We start from the raw sequence: 16,948 nt of genomic DNA on the forward strand, positions 1-16,948 counted from the left end.
GGATAATGATAAGAGAATAGTGCCCATCAAATTTTTTTTTTTAATGATAAGTTTCAAATTTGAAGTGTGGGAATTATTTTTGTGATAAAGATAAGCCCCTTAATTTAAGATATAAAAGAGTTTGGTCAAATATGTGGGGTCTACTATTTTCAATTTATTTACAATTATGTCATTAAAAACAAAACGTCGTTAAAAACGTTTTCTGTATCTTGAAAACAGACCTTTAGCCGTTTTCAAAATCATGTTCAAAATTAAGAAAATATGATACAAGTTTTTAAACACTATATTTAGAAAATATTAACCCAACAATAAATTTAAGTGTGGGACCCACTAAATTAAAATTTAAAACACAAGCTTCCGTAATTTCGTTGTCGCTCATATTTCTACTTTCCCAGACCCACAGACTCTCTCTCTCTCTCTCTCTCTCTCAAATTTGTATGAAAAATTAATAATACATGATTCATTCTCGTTTTCCCTACCCACCAACTGGTTCTTCAAGAAAATTGAAAATAAACTTAACTTTCATATAGATTTTAATTATTATTCTAACTTTAATTTATGTATCTAAAGTCTAAAATATTCAGAGTCAGATTCTAGGGTTTCTTGTTCTCCATTTTTTTTTTTTTGCCATGGAAATACTATTTTAGCTTTGTGGGTAGTTATAGTTTCTCCAAAACAAAACCCTTTATAGACATGAAGCCCAGGTTTTGTGAAATGGAATATATGCACAAAAATAACGGGACCATAATTTTGTTGCAATTTATTTATTTATTTTTAAAATTTTACAATTTAGCTTTAATTTTCTTTAGATTTTTTTTTTTTGTTCTAATGATTTTTTACCAGCCACTCCACTAGTGAAACCCCATTCTTCATCATCCGGGTTGAGAGCCAAGAAGATTAAAATCTAGCAGTTGAAGCTGTAGACACCATGGAAGGTAGAAGTAGAAGTGAAAGCTCACACGAGCTGGTTAGTCCCATTTCCCCATTTTCACTCTCAAATTTGTTTTGCTTTGCTTTTATAAGTGCACTGTGGATGGCTGTGTACATCTGGTTGGTTAAAAAGCACAAATATATTATCTGTATAGTGCCCCTAATTAATCTGCAACTTTTGTTTTCTTCTACACTTTACATCTCTCTACTCTGTCTTCTCTTCAAATTTGTGAAGCGTTAAGCATCATTGGCAGCGCTCAAGGATTTTGATTATATACTTATAATAGCTTGTAAAATCTTTTTTTTTTCTCATAAACCCAGTGACAATTTTTTGTTTTTCTAAAGGTTTTGTTAGCGTTGTTTTGGTACTAGATAGTTCGTATGCTAATCTTGTGTTTTGGGCTGTTACCTACAGCAAAATGTGGTTGCCGGAAAAGCATTTTTGAGCAATCCCGAAGTCACAGAATCTTATTGTCAGTTATGCATGGAAAGAGTCAAAAAATACGGAATGATGGACATACCAGAGGGGTTATATTATGTTACAGATGAATTAAATAAGAAATATCAATCGAGGCTTACGGTCGATGATATTATTGATAAATATATGGAACTCCTTTCTAGCTGGAAAATCTGGATAAAATTGATCAAGGATGAGGAGAAGTTGGTCGTTCTTGATTGGGTTAATGGTAAAATTACTTTGGCAGACAACTCATGGTGGGAAAGAAAGTTAAAGGTTAGTTTCCATTTCTGTTCTTCTTTGTACATCAAATTGCTAGAAAAAATTTAAGAAAAAAGCAACTTGACAAAGTTATTGAGGCCCGTTTGGAATGCCACTCAAATATATGTTTTCAGTCTTTAAACATTATAATAATTTTCACACTTTTTATTTTCATCCATGTTTTCAAATACATGTTTTCAGTTTTTCAGTTTTTAAGCGCACGTACCAAATATCCCCAAGGTTATGTAGCACATTTTTCTCTGATTTGTGGAATCATTAATTGAAGTTTGTAATCCATGCTCATGCAGGAGTTCCCTGAGGCGGCTTTTATACGTGAAGTAGGTCTGCCAAATGTAAGTATTTTAGACATCATATTCGGAAGCTGTACAACGGTTGTACCGAAGGGCTTAGGAATATCAAGGGTTTCTCTTGAGGACTTGGACTCGGAGGCTAGTACTGCGGGTTCAGACAAGGTTGAGCTGATGAAGAAAGTAAAAAGGAGGTTAGCCAAAATTCCTGAATTGAAGTCAGATGAGGCCCTCGCTATGTTCTGTAAAGAACTGTTTGTTGATATATCTAAAAGAGTCTGGTTTTGTGCAATCCAACCGAACCTGCGGTTGTTGTGGCTCCAAAGTGAATTCAAAGAATTTAACAAAAGGCAGGAGGAGAATGAAGCAAATGAGAGCCATTCTGCCGTTGCGAGAGAATCACACTGTGATGCAGAGAGCTTCAATAAATCACTCAAAAAGTCCCCCAATCAAATCTGATAGGCTAGAGAATCACACAGTAACGCAGAGAGCTTCAGTAAATCACTCAAAAAGTCCCCCAATCAAATCTGATAGGCTAGAGAATCACACAGTAACGCAGAGAGCTTCAGTAAATCACTCAAAAAGTCCCCCAATCAAATCTGATAGGCTAGGCTGAACTTATTTTGGATATGTCTGTTTGAGTGTTTTTAATCTACTAAAAACGTGTGTTGTGTATTGAAATGTGTGAAAAGTTGTTTAAAATATGTAAATATTGGTTAGAACTAACCAACCAAAAAGGCCCAAATTTGGAACTTAAAAGCTCCGAAATATTTTTTATATGTTTTGATAAATATTTTGGTATTTGGTTGCTAATTAAACATTTATTAAATTTTTTAGATACATAGAGTCAAAACTTAAATATATTTTCTATGTCTACTGTATAATAAATAAATAAAAATAAAATTCTTTAGGTATGTCATTGTCACCCTATGTACTAAGCGATAAATCTGAATAAATATTTTTTTTAAAAGTTTATTTTTATTCAAAGTTGTCTAAGTATGCTATTTGAGAGGCAATTAGGCACTTAATCAGAATGGTGCTGTGATGGACCAAGATTGGTCATAGTCAAACTAATGTTAATGAGAAGTGTTCAAAAAAAAAAAAAAAAAAAAATCATTAATATATAAGTAAATAACTTTGAAGGAAAGTACTCTCTGTACCAAATAGTCGAACCATAAAAATGCATCAAGCATGTGATTGGTGGGTGCAGGAGAATAATGCATTGGCGCGCACACGGTGCACTTCATGCAGTTGGAGTGTGATTCTTTTGGGGAGTGGTATATAATCTATATATATATAAAACCGAAACTTTTGAAGCTACCACAGTTTTCCACGTCAGCATTTAATTAATTAATTTATTTTTATTTTTAAAATTTCGATTTTTTTTCCCAGTATTTTATACGACTGACTCTCTCTAAGTTTCTAACCTATACGCATCCTTAATACCCAAAACCCTAACCTCTGACTTTGAGCTCTCTCTCTCTTCGCTTTGTCTTGGGTCCTGCCGTTTCCCCTTTCTCTCTTTATTCCTCAAACCTCTCCCTTACAAGCCATCCCCATTCACTCATTCGCTCTTGCTTCGCTCGCTCTTCACCGATTTCAGCGTATTTTCAGGTAATTTATACGATTTCACATTAAATTTTCTGTTGATTTGAGTAAAATCTCTATGGATTTTCAGTGGACTAGAAATTTAACTAGGGTTTTGTAAATTTTGTTCGGTTACTGATTTGCTACGATTTCACATTAAATTTTTTGCTTTTTTTCATTAAAAAATATACAGATTGCATCAGATGGTTGAATTAGAACTTTGTTTTAGAAAATTAGGGTTCGTTTTCTTCTTCTTCTATTTCTTATTTTTTGAGATTTTCGATCAAAATCGCATAAAGCTGATTTTTTTTTCTTTATCAAACCTAGGGTTCGATTTGATTAATTAGCAATCAATTAATGCTAGCAATCAATTAATGCTGAGTACTTCGATTTGTGTGTGTGTGTGTGTGTGTGTGTTCGGATTTGTAAAACTATTTGTTGATTTGAGTAAAATCTCTATGGATTTCCAGTGGACTAGAAAGTTAACTAGGGTTTTGTAAATTTTGTTCGGTTATTGATTTGCTTGATTCTGATTTGATCATTATTTTTTTTGGTTGGATTTTTTTTGATGAAACGTTTGGTCTTCACTACTCATTTGATCTGTTGAGTTGATTTTGCTTTTGAGTCCGTTTGATCTGTATGTATATTTATGTTCTGTTTGTGTGTATATGTGTACATACTATGTATGTATTTAAGCTTTGCTGAAATTAATGCTATGTGTTTCATATTGTTTTGTCGGGACTAGGTTTCTGTGTTTGTGTGGTTGGTTTCAATGTTTTGCTTAATGAAATGATTTGGGACATGATATTTTCTGAACTCTGTTTTTAGTTTTTAACTGCCTTGATTTAAAGCTTTGAGAACTTCTAATTTGTTCACTTGATTGTGGTTTACTTTTATGCCAAAATGAGTTGTGCTTAGAAAAGATGTATATTCTTTTGGGGAAAACAGAGATTCTAATGTAAAGTTCACATCGTTTGTAAATCTATGTAAGCTGAAATTTTTATTTTAGTCTACCACCAATAGTATTTAAGTTTTTAGAAGTAGAAGTTATGCCAGAATGCTCAAGTTTTTTAATGTCAGAGCTCAAGCTCCAGGTATGTAGTTTTACGATGTTTTCATCACCATAGAGTAGCCAAGGTGTAGTGAGCCAACTCTATTTCCCTTTGAATTATCAAAAAAAAAAAAAAAAAAAAGACTCTATTTCCCTTTGATTTGTATTCTTTGAAATGGGAGTGTATACATCTTTTAATTTTTCCTCTCTTTTCCTTTTCTAATAAAATTATTTACTTAAAAAAAACACTAACTTATAATTTGATACAAAAAATTATTTGCTAAGATGTAGAAGAATGGTAATAATTTGAAATACTTTAGGGGAAGTAAATTCATATGGTGTGTAATTTTATGGAACTTGCTATTTAAGTGAGTCTCTATTTTAATTTGTTTTAATAGTTGGGAGTTAAATTCAGTTCCGATTTATTATTATTATTATTTATTTGATTGAAAAGGTAGAAATTGTATTACTATCAAAAAGAAAGTTTGAAAAGTATAACATGGGAATGATACAAGCCAACGCAGTGGCTTAGGTTCCAAGAAAAAATATATATACAGGGAAATAAATAGTATGACCATGTCAACCAGTGGTTAGATGAACTCCAATATACATATATTTATATATTTCGTTTATATTCATATTTTTGATTGAAAGGTGAATCTCAGGTTTGTGTTTTCCTATCAAATTGAGATAGATATTTACTTCTTCAGTACTTTCTACTCTTCTGACAATGGGCTCTTCCTCCTCATATAAATGGATAGTGTGTAGGCAATTTTTACATTTTGGTATAATAAGATTGGACACTTGCACTATTGCACATTCTGAGTCTAATAGAAATTCTAACTCTCCCATCCCATATTCCAATTTTACTGTTTATTTATTTTTTTATTAAATTGTTTGTCTTTCTTACAAATAAACAATATTGGATATGATATTGATAGTTTGCTATTTCAGTAAAGCACTGATTCATAGCTTTCATATATATGAATGCATGCTAATTATTGGATTAAATCTTAAATAATTGTTGATGCATTTGTGTCACTTGGATTGAAGGTTTAGAAAAGTACATTTTCGAGGTATGACTTCTTTGGGTGTAATATTTTAAATTTTTGAGAAGATAATCATGTTGACAGATTAATAAGAATATAATAGTAAGTGCATTTTTCCATAGAGGATTTATTATGTATATTGGAAGCTTCAAGGAGGCTGAAAATAATTATAAATGAATCATTACAATTCCATTAGTCAATTTGTGTTTACAAATCAATACGTTTTTCAAGTATTTGAGAAAATCATGATCTATGTTCAATTGAGATGAAGATTACGAATAAATTGAGCATCCCATTTTAGTAACTGTTTTCTATGGTATCAAAAAAAAGAAAAAAGGAAAAAAAAGAGAGTTACATATAGTCTTCAACTATGTTAATTAGAATTATTTAGAATTTAATAAAGGGATCCAAAACTAAATAAATTTTGAACAAATTAGGATTGAGGTTATGTAAAAAAATTCTAACTAAATTAGGTAAACTATTTTTTTTTTACAAATAGTTCAATTTCATTTTTTATTTATTCATACTTATTAACTATCAATTATCTATAATTATATATTTTCACAACTAGCCCGTGCATCGCACGGGTTAGTGACTAGTATAATACTAGTCGCAAACCCGTGCGATGTACAGGATAGTTTTAAATCAAATGTTAACACATTCAGATTTAAACATCTCTCTAATTTCAATTATTGAAAGCTAAATTGACTCTGATATAAGATGAAACATGTAATATTATGAAGTAATATTAAAAATGAGATAAATATAGATATTATGAAGTAATATATTACAATAATCATAATATGCTTTTACATTTGGTTTAATAAGTATTACAAAAGAACATCGCACGGGAATGCTACTAATTTTTTTAATTAAAAATAAATAAAAATTGTATCCATAATAGAAGGACATAAAATATCATTACTGTCCCAAAAGATGACACATAGATCACAGTTTTAAGCTGAAGCTCCTCCCAACAGTTTTTAATTTGCACATAAGTCCCAATACCATGTATTTTTGCTATGGCTTTTTTTTTTTTTTTTAAAAAAAATTTTCAATTTCATTTATTTCATGACTTCCACTAAATATTCATTGTATTCATAATATTTAAAAAACGTTGAAGTAGAGTTGTATCCTCAAATAACTAAATAAAAGAGTTTAATTCCTCTCTGTTTCAATTTAAAACCAAATTGTGCATAAAAGCAAAAAAATTTCCTTTGTTCCACTGTCTTTAGTACCAAAATCACAAATCCATTAAAACCAAATTGTGCATAGAAAATCTTAGAGATTGAAAGACAACTTTAAAGTGTTTTTTGCATCTTCTTCCTTTGTTGCTTTGTAGCAGTCCCTAAATATGCCCTTTTGTTTTCCTTGGGTACAGATGTTGGTGTGAGTTGCACATTGCTTTGAACATCAAGTTTCACTGATGTAAGCCTAGCAATAGAACAGGTTGAGGAATCAAAATCTACTTTACTTGTTATTTGATTCATTAAATCTCAGTTTTCCAACTCACTCACTCTCTACAAATTCATTGTATTGGGCTTTTTGGGTCTAAGTTCATTTATCCTTTGGGCTAGGAACTCAAATTGCATCCTTACAATTACTATTCAATCCATAAATATATAATTTTTGCATAATTTAAGACTACAAAAACTTAAAATTTAAACATTTGATTGATGATATAGCTATTGATTTTTTATCTTCTTAAAATTTTGCAAGCATAGAAAATATAATAAGAAAATTCAATTTAGCAGTAAATTTATCAAAATTCACATTCAATAAAAAGATATAAGAGAAGTTTTAAGGATTTTTCCTCCAACCTTTGTCTATACCACACACCAGGTTTGACATAGTTGCAACTCACACCAATCTAAGTATTGGGTGATCTGTTCATTGGACACAAATTTTGTACCATAACTCTCAAGCATTTTCTTCGGAAAATCCAATGACAAGGTTGTCGATCCGTGCCATCTCGGGTATAGTGCTTGTAAGCTAGACATTCTTGACCGTTCTCAGGTAGGTCTTTCGGGCTTTATTGGATGACCCAGAAGTTTCCGTGCCCTCCTACGATCATCCTTATATCTTCAATGGGTGGTCTTGGGCGCTCATTCTCCCGCCGCAAGGCCTGCTTTTGGGGTGGATCCGTGCTTTCCTTGCTAACGAACCTCTGTAGCTTCCCTTATCTTACAAGGGCCTCTATCTGCTGTTTTAGATCATAGCAGTCAGCTGTGTCGTGCCCATGGTCTCGATGGAAGCAGCAATACTTGTCCCTTGGCCTCTTGCTGGGATCTCCCTTCAACTTGCTGGGGAACGTCAGGGCTCCTTTGTCTTTAATCTGCATTAAGACCTGATCTATTGGGGCAGTTAATGGGGTGAAGCTTGTGAACCTCCCAGTGGGGGGTTTGGAGCGTCTATCATCCCGTCGTTCTCCGGTCCTAGCCATCTTTCGCCCTTATCCTGCCGTGTGTCCTCTTGTCTTTCCCTTTTTCTGGGCTTATCCTCGCGGGCCAGCAATGTGTCTTCTGTGTTCATATATTTGGTGGCCCTGTCAAGCACATCTGACATGGTCTTTGGATCGTTCTTGTATAGAGCAAACAAGAACTTACCCTTTCGTAACCCATTAGTGAATGCTGCTACGAGTATCTTGTCATCCGCTTCGTCAATTGAAAGGGCCTCCTTGTTGAAACGGGTTATGTAGGATCTCAATGTCTCGTCCTCCCGTTGCTTAATGTTCATCAAACATGCAATAGACTTCTTGTATCTATGCCCTCCAATGAAGTGCGAAGTGAACTGGGCACTCAGTTCCTTTAAAGTACTGATAGAGCTAGGCGTTAACCGACTAAACCAGATTCTTGCAGCACCCTTCAGCGTTGTAGGGAAGGCCCTACACATCATTTTGTTTGCGACTCCTTGAAGGTGCATCAAGGTCTTGAAGGTGCATCAAGGTCTTGAAGGTCTCTAGGTGATCTAGAGGGTCCTTGACTCCATTGTAACTGTCTATCTTTGGCATGCGAAATTTATGTGGCAAAGGGAAGCAATTGACTAAGGCAGTGAACGGTGAGTCGGTTCAGTTGACTAGGTCGTCAAGATCACTGGATACTCGTCCCTTGAGGGCGTTCATCATAACTTCCATCTGCTCCTTCATTGCCTGCATCTTTGCGACAATAGGTGGAGCCGTATCCATGAGGGTTAGGAGGCTTATGTTTTGTCACTCCAGTCTGCTTAGGCCGTTACTATTATCATTAACAAAAAAAAAAATAAATAAATAATAATAATAATAATAGAAGAGCCTGTGAAGCTAAAATTTTACTTGTAGCCTATTGGCAGAAAATTTCCTACCTCCAACTATTAAATAGCATTAATTTTTTTTTTTTTAAGAGAGGTTCTTATGTTATGAATTTTTTTTTGGGTAATGGGAGTAGTGAAGCTATCTTTAAAATAACAAAATTTAGTTACAAAATTAATTATAGCCCTAAATTATAATTTTTTTATTTAATATATTTTTTATTGGAGGTGAATTTTAACAAATTCTCAATTGAATAACATCTTTTTTTTTATATATTCTCAATACTTACCATCAAAAAATATATATGAAATTGGGAAAAAAAATAATGATAAGTTTATGAAAAAAGTATTCGGCAAAAAAAAAAAAAAAAGTTTATGAAAAAAGTGATAACTTGCCATTCAAAATCATGAGAAAACGTATGAAAGTAGAAGAAATGTTGTTTTCATAGTGGCATACATATTCATGCTTTGTATTTCTTTTTTTTTTCTTTTTTTTTTGGGTTAAATGCTTTGTATTTCTTACATATACATGTCTTTGCTCACATGTTTTTTGTTGTATTTTATGTGCTTTCCTTCCTGTGTGAACGAAAACGATAAATTAGAAATTTAATTATGCTATGTGCTTGTGCTAAAAAGCTTTCCTCTTCAATTTTTCAAAATGCATAAGATGTCCCTCATTGTCATGATTATTATTTGACTCCCTAAATTATACTCTCTTCCTCTTGTACAGGGGATACCACCTACCATAGGACCCACTCAAGTGGAGCTCGGTGATGATGAAAAGATACCTCTTAAGATATAAGAGTCTGTTTAGGATTTATTTATTTTGTTGTAATTGAAAATTTTTTTATTGAAAGTACTTCAAATAAATGTAAAAGTTAGCTAAAATTATATAGTGAGACCCATAAATAATACTAAAAAGTGCAGTGACATGCATTAATGGTAGCAAAAATAAGCTAAATAGAAAATTTTTTGAAAATGTGACCTTTTTTTCTACTAGATAGTGGTAAAATAACTATTTTTCTCCTACTGGTTTATTGTTAGGATTTGAAGCTGCTCAAGGCTTCTCTGCATTCGAAAAATGGTCTGACTAATGTTTTCCTTTAAACAGTGAAACAAGAACTCAAGAAGTTTAGATCAAGGACTACCATGAATTTTAAATTGTCTGAATTTTGTGGAATTGCCAAATTAATGTTGTTTTGTTCTGTTTCAAATATAAATACCAAATCTGGCTTGGCAATCGAATTGACAATTTGATGACTCTTCTCTCGTCTAGACTCTGTGTGTATGTGTGTTTTTGCTAATTTTCACCTTATTAATGGTAGGACTTTGCTAGGCTTTTAAGCAGCATCATTTTTCTTCTAGAATTATGACTTCGTATGGAGAAAAAAAAAAAAGACATTTGCCCTTAATTTACTTAAATTAAAAAAAAGAAGTTAACGTGTATCAGGAGCATTGTTATTAATACCGTTTCGTTCCAGCCGGAACGGCCGAAATTTTTCGTATCGATATGCAAACCGGTACTAGAATACCCCCCGTTCCACCTTGGGTCAGATTTTAGGCCATTCCGGTCAATTTCGGCAAATTTCGGCTGGTACAGGATTTGGCCTATTATTAAAAAAAAAAAAAACAGTAAAGGTCCAAACGACACCGTTTTGGACTTTACCAAAAGACCTAATCTCAAATCTATTCTTTTCTTTCATTCTTTCACTCTTAAATCCCTCACTCACTGTCGTCGTGCTCTCTGTGGAGTCTCTGTGCTCAGTGTGTTGTGCTCTCTCATTTCATTGGCTCTGTGCTATGCTCTCTCATTCTCTCATACTTATCTGTCTCTGACTCTTTCACTCTCTCAGATTGAATAGGCAAATCAAGTATTCTTTCTCTACTCTCACTCTCTCGAATTCAAGCTTCAGCCAAATCATAATTTTTTTGTTCTTATGATTTGTTTTGTGGTTAAGATTTAAGAACTTACTAACTTAGGACGTAAGAGTTAAGAATTTAAGATATGTGATTTGTTTGTTCATTAACTTCATTCACTTCATGCATTTGATTGAATTTCATTTCATTTCATTGAACAGTAAACTATGGCTCATCATATATAGTTCAGAGGATCCTGCATGGGCTCATGCCCGTGCAGTGATGAGCCCATGCAGTGCCTAATGCAAAAAATAACACTATATGTTTGCATTGTAATAAGTTGATTAAAGGGGATGGTATTACTAGACTTAAGTATCATCTTGCTAGGATTAGGGGTCAAGTTGAACCATGTAAAAAGGTTTCATCTGATATTAGGTTTCAAATGAAACAAATGATTGAAAACTTGAAAAAAATCTAAACAAACTAAAAAGAGGATTCAATCAGAAATTGGGAACCCATATGATGTTGATGAGGAGGAGGAGGAGGAGGATGAGGTTAGGGTTGTTGAAAAGAGTCCCCCTCAAACATTAGGTAAACGAAAATTTAGGGGAAAGGATGTTGACACTGATATGGGTCAAATAAGAGGAAAGATGAAAATTAAGAGTTATTTTGCTCCTAGAACAACCCCCAGTGCTCAACCCTCTATAAGAAGTGCTTTGGCTACAAAAGCAATGATTGATAATGCAAAAATGAATGTGGCAAGATGGTGGTATCATTCTAATGTACCCTTTTATGCATCTCAGTCACCCTATTATCAACCTATGATAGATTCCATTACTGCTATTGGGTTGGGATTTAAGGGGCCTTCTTTTTATGAGTTGAGGGGACCCCTTTTGAAAAATGTTGTCCATGAAGTTAATGATTTTTTGTTAGATATAAAAAATGATTGGAAAGTATATGGCTGTTCAGTTATGTGATGGGTGGAAAAATCAAAAACAACAACCAATAATGAATTTTTTGGTGTATTGTCCAAGGGGTGCCATGTTCTTGAAATCTATTGACACTTCAGGCCTTACAGAGGATGTTGAAACTTTGTTCAATATATTTGATTCAGTTGTTCAAGAAATTGGTGTGGAATATATTGTGCAATTGATTGTAGATAATGCTTTTGCCTATAAAAAAAGCTAGAAAAAAATTACAGCAGAAGTATGGTACTTTATTTTGGTCTCCTTGTGCAGCTCATTGCATAGACTTGATGTTGGAGAATATTGCTAATCTAAGTGGTTCCCTCTTGTTGATGAAGCAATTAAAAAGGCAAAAAAGATAACAAAGTTCATTTACAATCATGGAGTTGTTTTAGACTTGATGAGGCAAGATTTTACAAATGGAAGAAAGTTATGTCATCCTGCAATGACAAGGTTTGCCACTAACTTCTAAAGTCTACAGAGCATGCTAAGGTTCAAAAAAGAGCTTAGACAAATGTTCACTTGTGATAAATGGCTTTCATTCCCCCATGTTAAGACTGCCGTTGGGAAGGAGATAAGTAAAATTGTTTTGGAAGATTATTCGTTTTGGTCTCAATGCAAGAACATAGTGAAAGTTAGTGAGCTTTTAGTTAGAGTACTTCATCTTGCTGATGGGGATGAGAAACCTACTATGGGATACTTGTATGAAGCAATGGACAAAGCAAAAGAGGAAATAAAAAGAAGGTTAAAGAACAAAGTTTCTTTGCATGGACATTATATTAGAGTTATTGATGCTAGATGGGACAAACAACTTCTTAGTCCTCTGCATGCAGCAGGTTGCTTTCTTAACCCTGTAATTTACTTTATAGGTTCGGCTATTTTGTTTGGTTTTGATTTAAGAATTGGTTCAGATTTTGTTTTGATTTAGAATTGGTTTTTATCAATACTCGAAACCCTAATATAGGTTCTCCCTCAATTTTGGTTCCTTTCAATATATCATATTTTACTACAGGATTGGGGATATGGGTTTTAGCATCAGAATCAACCCCACATTACAGCGTATTGAGTTTAAGCCTAAAATCATGACCTGTACATTAAGCAATCTAGGTTGGATTATAAACTGTCTGGAGTGGTGTTGGAAAATTTAGACCCCGGTTGATATAATTAACAAGTTTTAAATCCAAGTTGTTAATTAGATTTATTATGAATAAAACTTGTTAAAACAAACAAACATCAATATCATGTCAATAATGAATGCAACAGAAAAGTAAATAAGACAAGATATGATGACCTAGGAAAACCAATGAAACAAAACCTGGGGGAAAACCTTCTCGAAAAGTAATCCACTATAGTAAAGAGAAATTTCAGATCTAATACAAAACCTTTGTCCCTAGACTCTACAATCCCCGCAGATGAACTCACAGTAGAAACCTTCTACCGCTTTAGAACCTTTGAACTCTTCAACATATGAACGCCACCCTTTTTTATGCAGGGATCCCAATACGTGACTAACCAATGATGCACGGCTTCCAGTACGTGACTGATGCACGGCTTCCAGTACGTGACTAATGCACCAACTTGAAGAAGATGTTGGCTACAAAGTTCTCAATTCATCAACAATGAAGATCAAGAAGCACTTGGTTACAAAACCCTAAGGCACAAAAGACACAGCAGCTTCTTTCAGAGAGAATAAGGCATTAGTCACCTTTTGCATATGTTCTCCTTTTATTCTCTTATGTGACGGCCTCTAAAATAAACCTTATATAGGTCTAGGGTTGTGAGAAAAGAAACCCTACACATACATGTCAGCATGGGCCAAAAATCAGATCTAGAAATCTGAATTTCGTAAAGCTCAGAAATTCTTGATCGATCGAGGAGGTGTCAAACCAATCTGTTGCAAGCTATCGAGAGCTATCGAGGGGATAGAAAATTGCTCAATCGATCGACCTAGCTATCGAGAGGTGTCGAGATTGCGATAACAATCAACTGAAGAGCTCAATAGATAGCCTAGCTATCGAGAGGTGTCGAGCTTTAAAAAATCAGCACTTCTTCACTTGTTTCTTGGACAAATTTGCATGGCTTCAATACTAGATTTGAACTCTTGTTCCTTGAAGTATTAAATACATCCTAGATTTACCCAAATACAAGTAAAGTGCGTTTTGTCAAAGGATTAGCCAATTACATAAAATAGTGACATATGTTCCTAACAAGTGAATCACATATGTCCTAACATGTGGGATTGTGGAAACATCTGTGCTAATCAAAAATTTCAGCAAGATAGAGAGGTGTTCATTGTTAGGGATGCCTAAGCATGTGTTTTTGGATTATGAATCTTTTGATATGGTGTGGTGGGTAAAGGTCACAGATTCAAAGATATACCAGTAATTGATTTGTATTTCCCTTTTAAAAAATAAATTTTGTTTTTAATTTTATGATGGGTTCTGGAATTAAAAGAATATACGAAGAAGAAAAAGTAGATTTCACATGTTTTTTTATGTTTTGCAAAGTATGTCATGCTAGAAAAGGAAATTGATAGCTGATTATTTCAAGAAACAACAAAGGATCCTTGAAGGTTGTTTGGGTATGCTCTTTTCTAAACACAGCAAATATATGGTTGCTGTTTTGAATCAATATTCTGTTTTTTATTGTTTGATTGAAGGAACATGCAAGAGCTTGAAAGTTAATGTTGATTATAATTTCTCTAGAAGTGAACAGGAGCAGAAACGCATTTAGAATATATCACTAAATCAATTACCTATTTAGCCAAAAAATTTTATTTATGTATTAATATATGAGTCTGGATGCTACAATGGGTCATGAGCTGTACTCACAACCTATCCAAGCATCAACAATATCAACAATGACAATGACACCAAGATACTCTAAAGTCTCTATCCCCGACTTGGCTATGTTTTTAAAATACTTTTGCAATCACTTTGGTCATGCACATCTACACATCAAATTTCCACTACCAAAAAAATATATATATATAGTGATTTAATAATTATAGAAAACATTTGACAATTTCGAACCACAACGAAATGTTATTCTTAGACACTATATGCACCCACATAGGAGTTGCTAAAATGTTACTACAGATTTATCTCTAGGACACAACCATGTTTAATTACGTTCTAAATACAGTAATTTCGGAGAAGTCCCCTACGATTTTTAGTGTTTCTTAGAAAGTTTTCAAAGAAGTATAGAATGTGAGAGTTAGAATCATTTGTATATCACAGGTAAAGAGTTATAACCATCCAAAAGCTGTTTCAAATATTCACAAATGTTTTTATTTCACGTGGAACAAACTTTGTCCAAAAAACTATCAAATTCATAAATTCTTCTGAATCCCCTACAACACTATTACAGTCGAGTTTCATACAAACCCTCAGGAAATATTGATGCAAAAATAAGCTTCAAAGCATATAAAGTAAAGTTACGAGAGATAAAAAGAAAAGAATTTCCATTAAATAGAGGAAGTACATTATATACAGTGACAAAATGCCAATACAAAAAAAAAAAAAACTACAGTTTAAGTCCTAAGTGCTACTTCTTGGCTTTGGGGGAAGGTCTTCTTTTTGGCTCAGCTAGGAGGCAGGGACATCCTTGACCTGAGGATCACTCTCTTTGGTCTTGGCCTCCGTCTCCTCCACGCCAAAGGTGTAGGATGCTTGTTTTTCGGCCTCTGCTGCCTCCTTGGCCAACTGAGCTACCTTCTTAGATTTCTGCAACTCTGCCTTGAGATCCAGCACAAGTTGCCTTGAAGTAGCCAACTCTAACTTAGTTTGATAAAGCAACTTGCACTGGTTCTCAGCTTAAGTCTCGACATTCTTTAATCCTGCCTGAGCACTCTTTCTTTCCCTCTCCTTGGTAGTCAACTTGGAGAGCAGCTCCGTGTTTTCCTCCTTTGCGGCCCCCAAGGCCTTTTCAGTCTTGAGGTACAGGTGGACCTCATTCCTAACATCGTTTCGAGCCTCCTTGACCCATTCCTCGGCCACAAAGACCTCCTGGGTGATTTGCACAGAAACAATGTAGCAACCCCATGAGAACGAAAGAGAGAGAAAAAACTCATTAGTACTCAAATAAATAAAAGGTGTGTGGTTGTGAACTTACCATGGCAAAGTCCCTTTTTAGGGACATGAAGAGGTCCTGCTGCTTCCACTTCCTCACAGCGTCCATATCCTTAGGTAAGAGAAATGGTTGCTCCAAGGCCTCAACTATGTATGAAACGTGACCTCTTTGGAACTCCCTGTCAGAGGCATTCCAAGGGATGGCAGCCCTATCCACCTCTAGCCGAGGAGACCAAGTGTGTTGCTGAAGGCGCACCTCGGCCCTAGTTTGCTTCTCCCAGCTGTCCACAGAAGTAGACCTCTTGTCCCGAGGTTCTTTGGCCACTTTTTGCTGTTTAGTCCCCTTGTGAGGGCCCACCTCCATTTCTTCAAGCTCCTGGATTGGCCTTTTCTTTTTTAGATCTGGAATGGCATGTAGTCCGAGGTTAGTGGGGGGTAGAGGAGGAGGGGGGGGGGGAAGAGTGGGTGGGAGGAACTTGGGTCTTGGGGGCTTCTTTCGAAGTTGACACCTTGTTCCTTGCGGCCGTAAGGTCTCTTAGGCCCTTGTTCCCCCGGTTCAGTGCCATCCCATCTTCCTCTTCTTCAGAGGTGTTGTCTGGACGGGCAATCACCAGAATAGGGGCGTGAACACCTGAGTGCCTATCAGGCTCGTCCTCGGTGTCCGAGATGTGAATTAGTTGAGCCCCTGGGGTCTCCTCTTCCTTGAAGTGAAATTTATCTATCTCCTCCTCGAGTGATGAGCTTGAAGAGGCAATCTCCTCCCTTGGTGGTGCTGCTTCTTCAGGCAGAACCAGTTGAAGTGGCAGTATGACCAGTGGAAGATCTTCTCGAGCTAAGAAACCGGGCCACGAAACGTCAATCCGGTGGATTCTAGGATCGCCTACCCTTATTGCTTGGCCCATGTCTTGGAACGCGGTTGACAGGGGCTCAAAGTCCAATATTAGGTGGATGGCTCGCAGTTGCCCGTCTGTACTCACAAAAATCTTAGACCTCAAGAACTTGTTGAGAGCCAGAACGTTGGCCAGGCTGAGTCTCAGGGCAACGTACTGTTTATCTGCAAAAACATCCGAGAAGGAAATCATGGTTAGATCGATAAAAATTATCTTTAGAGGAAGGCAAAGCGTTGAA

General features: G+C 34.9%; 1 protein-coding gene across 1 annotated transcript; it reads left to right on the forward strand.

Moving 5' to 3' along the window:
- The first annotated feature begins 1,410 nt into the window (after nucleotides 1–1,410).
- Nucleotides 1,411–2,415, forward strand: LOC115973170. Its single transcript, XM_031093419.1, has 2 exons — nucleotides 1,411–1,663; nucleotides 1,957–2,415. Exons 1-2 carry the CDS (start codon nucleotides 1,415–1,417, stop codon nucleotides 2,413–2,415), a joined length of 708 nt encoding a protein of 235 aa, XP_030949279.1. The 5' UTR covers nucleotides 1,411–1,414.
- Nucleotides 2,416–16,948: the final 14,533 nt, after the last annotated feature.

Source organism: Quercus lobata, unplaced genomic scaffold (genome assembly GCF_001633185.2).
Source record: "Quercus lobata isolate SW786 unplaced genomic scaffold, ValleyOak3.0 Primary Assembly Scq3eQI_404, whole genome shotgun sequence".
NCBI classification, from domain to species: Eukaryota; Viridiplantae; Streptophyta; class Magnoliopsida; order Fagales; family Fagaceae; genus Quercus; species Quercus lobata.

Bases quoted from the DNA above. Each gene is read 5' to 3' on its own strand.
- LOC115973170 (XM_031093419.1), top strand. From the start codon at position 1,415: ATGGAAAGAGTCAAAAAATACGGAATGATGGACATACCAGAGGGGTTA. The intron at 1,664-1,956 runs GTTAGTTTCCAT...ATGCTCATGCAG, and splicing joins GGTGGGAAAGAAAGTTAAAG to GAGTTCCCTGAGGCGGCTTT.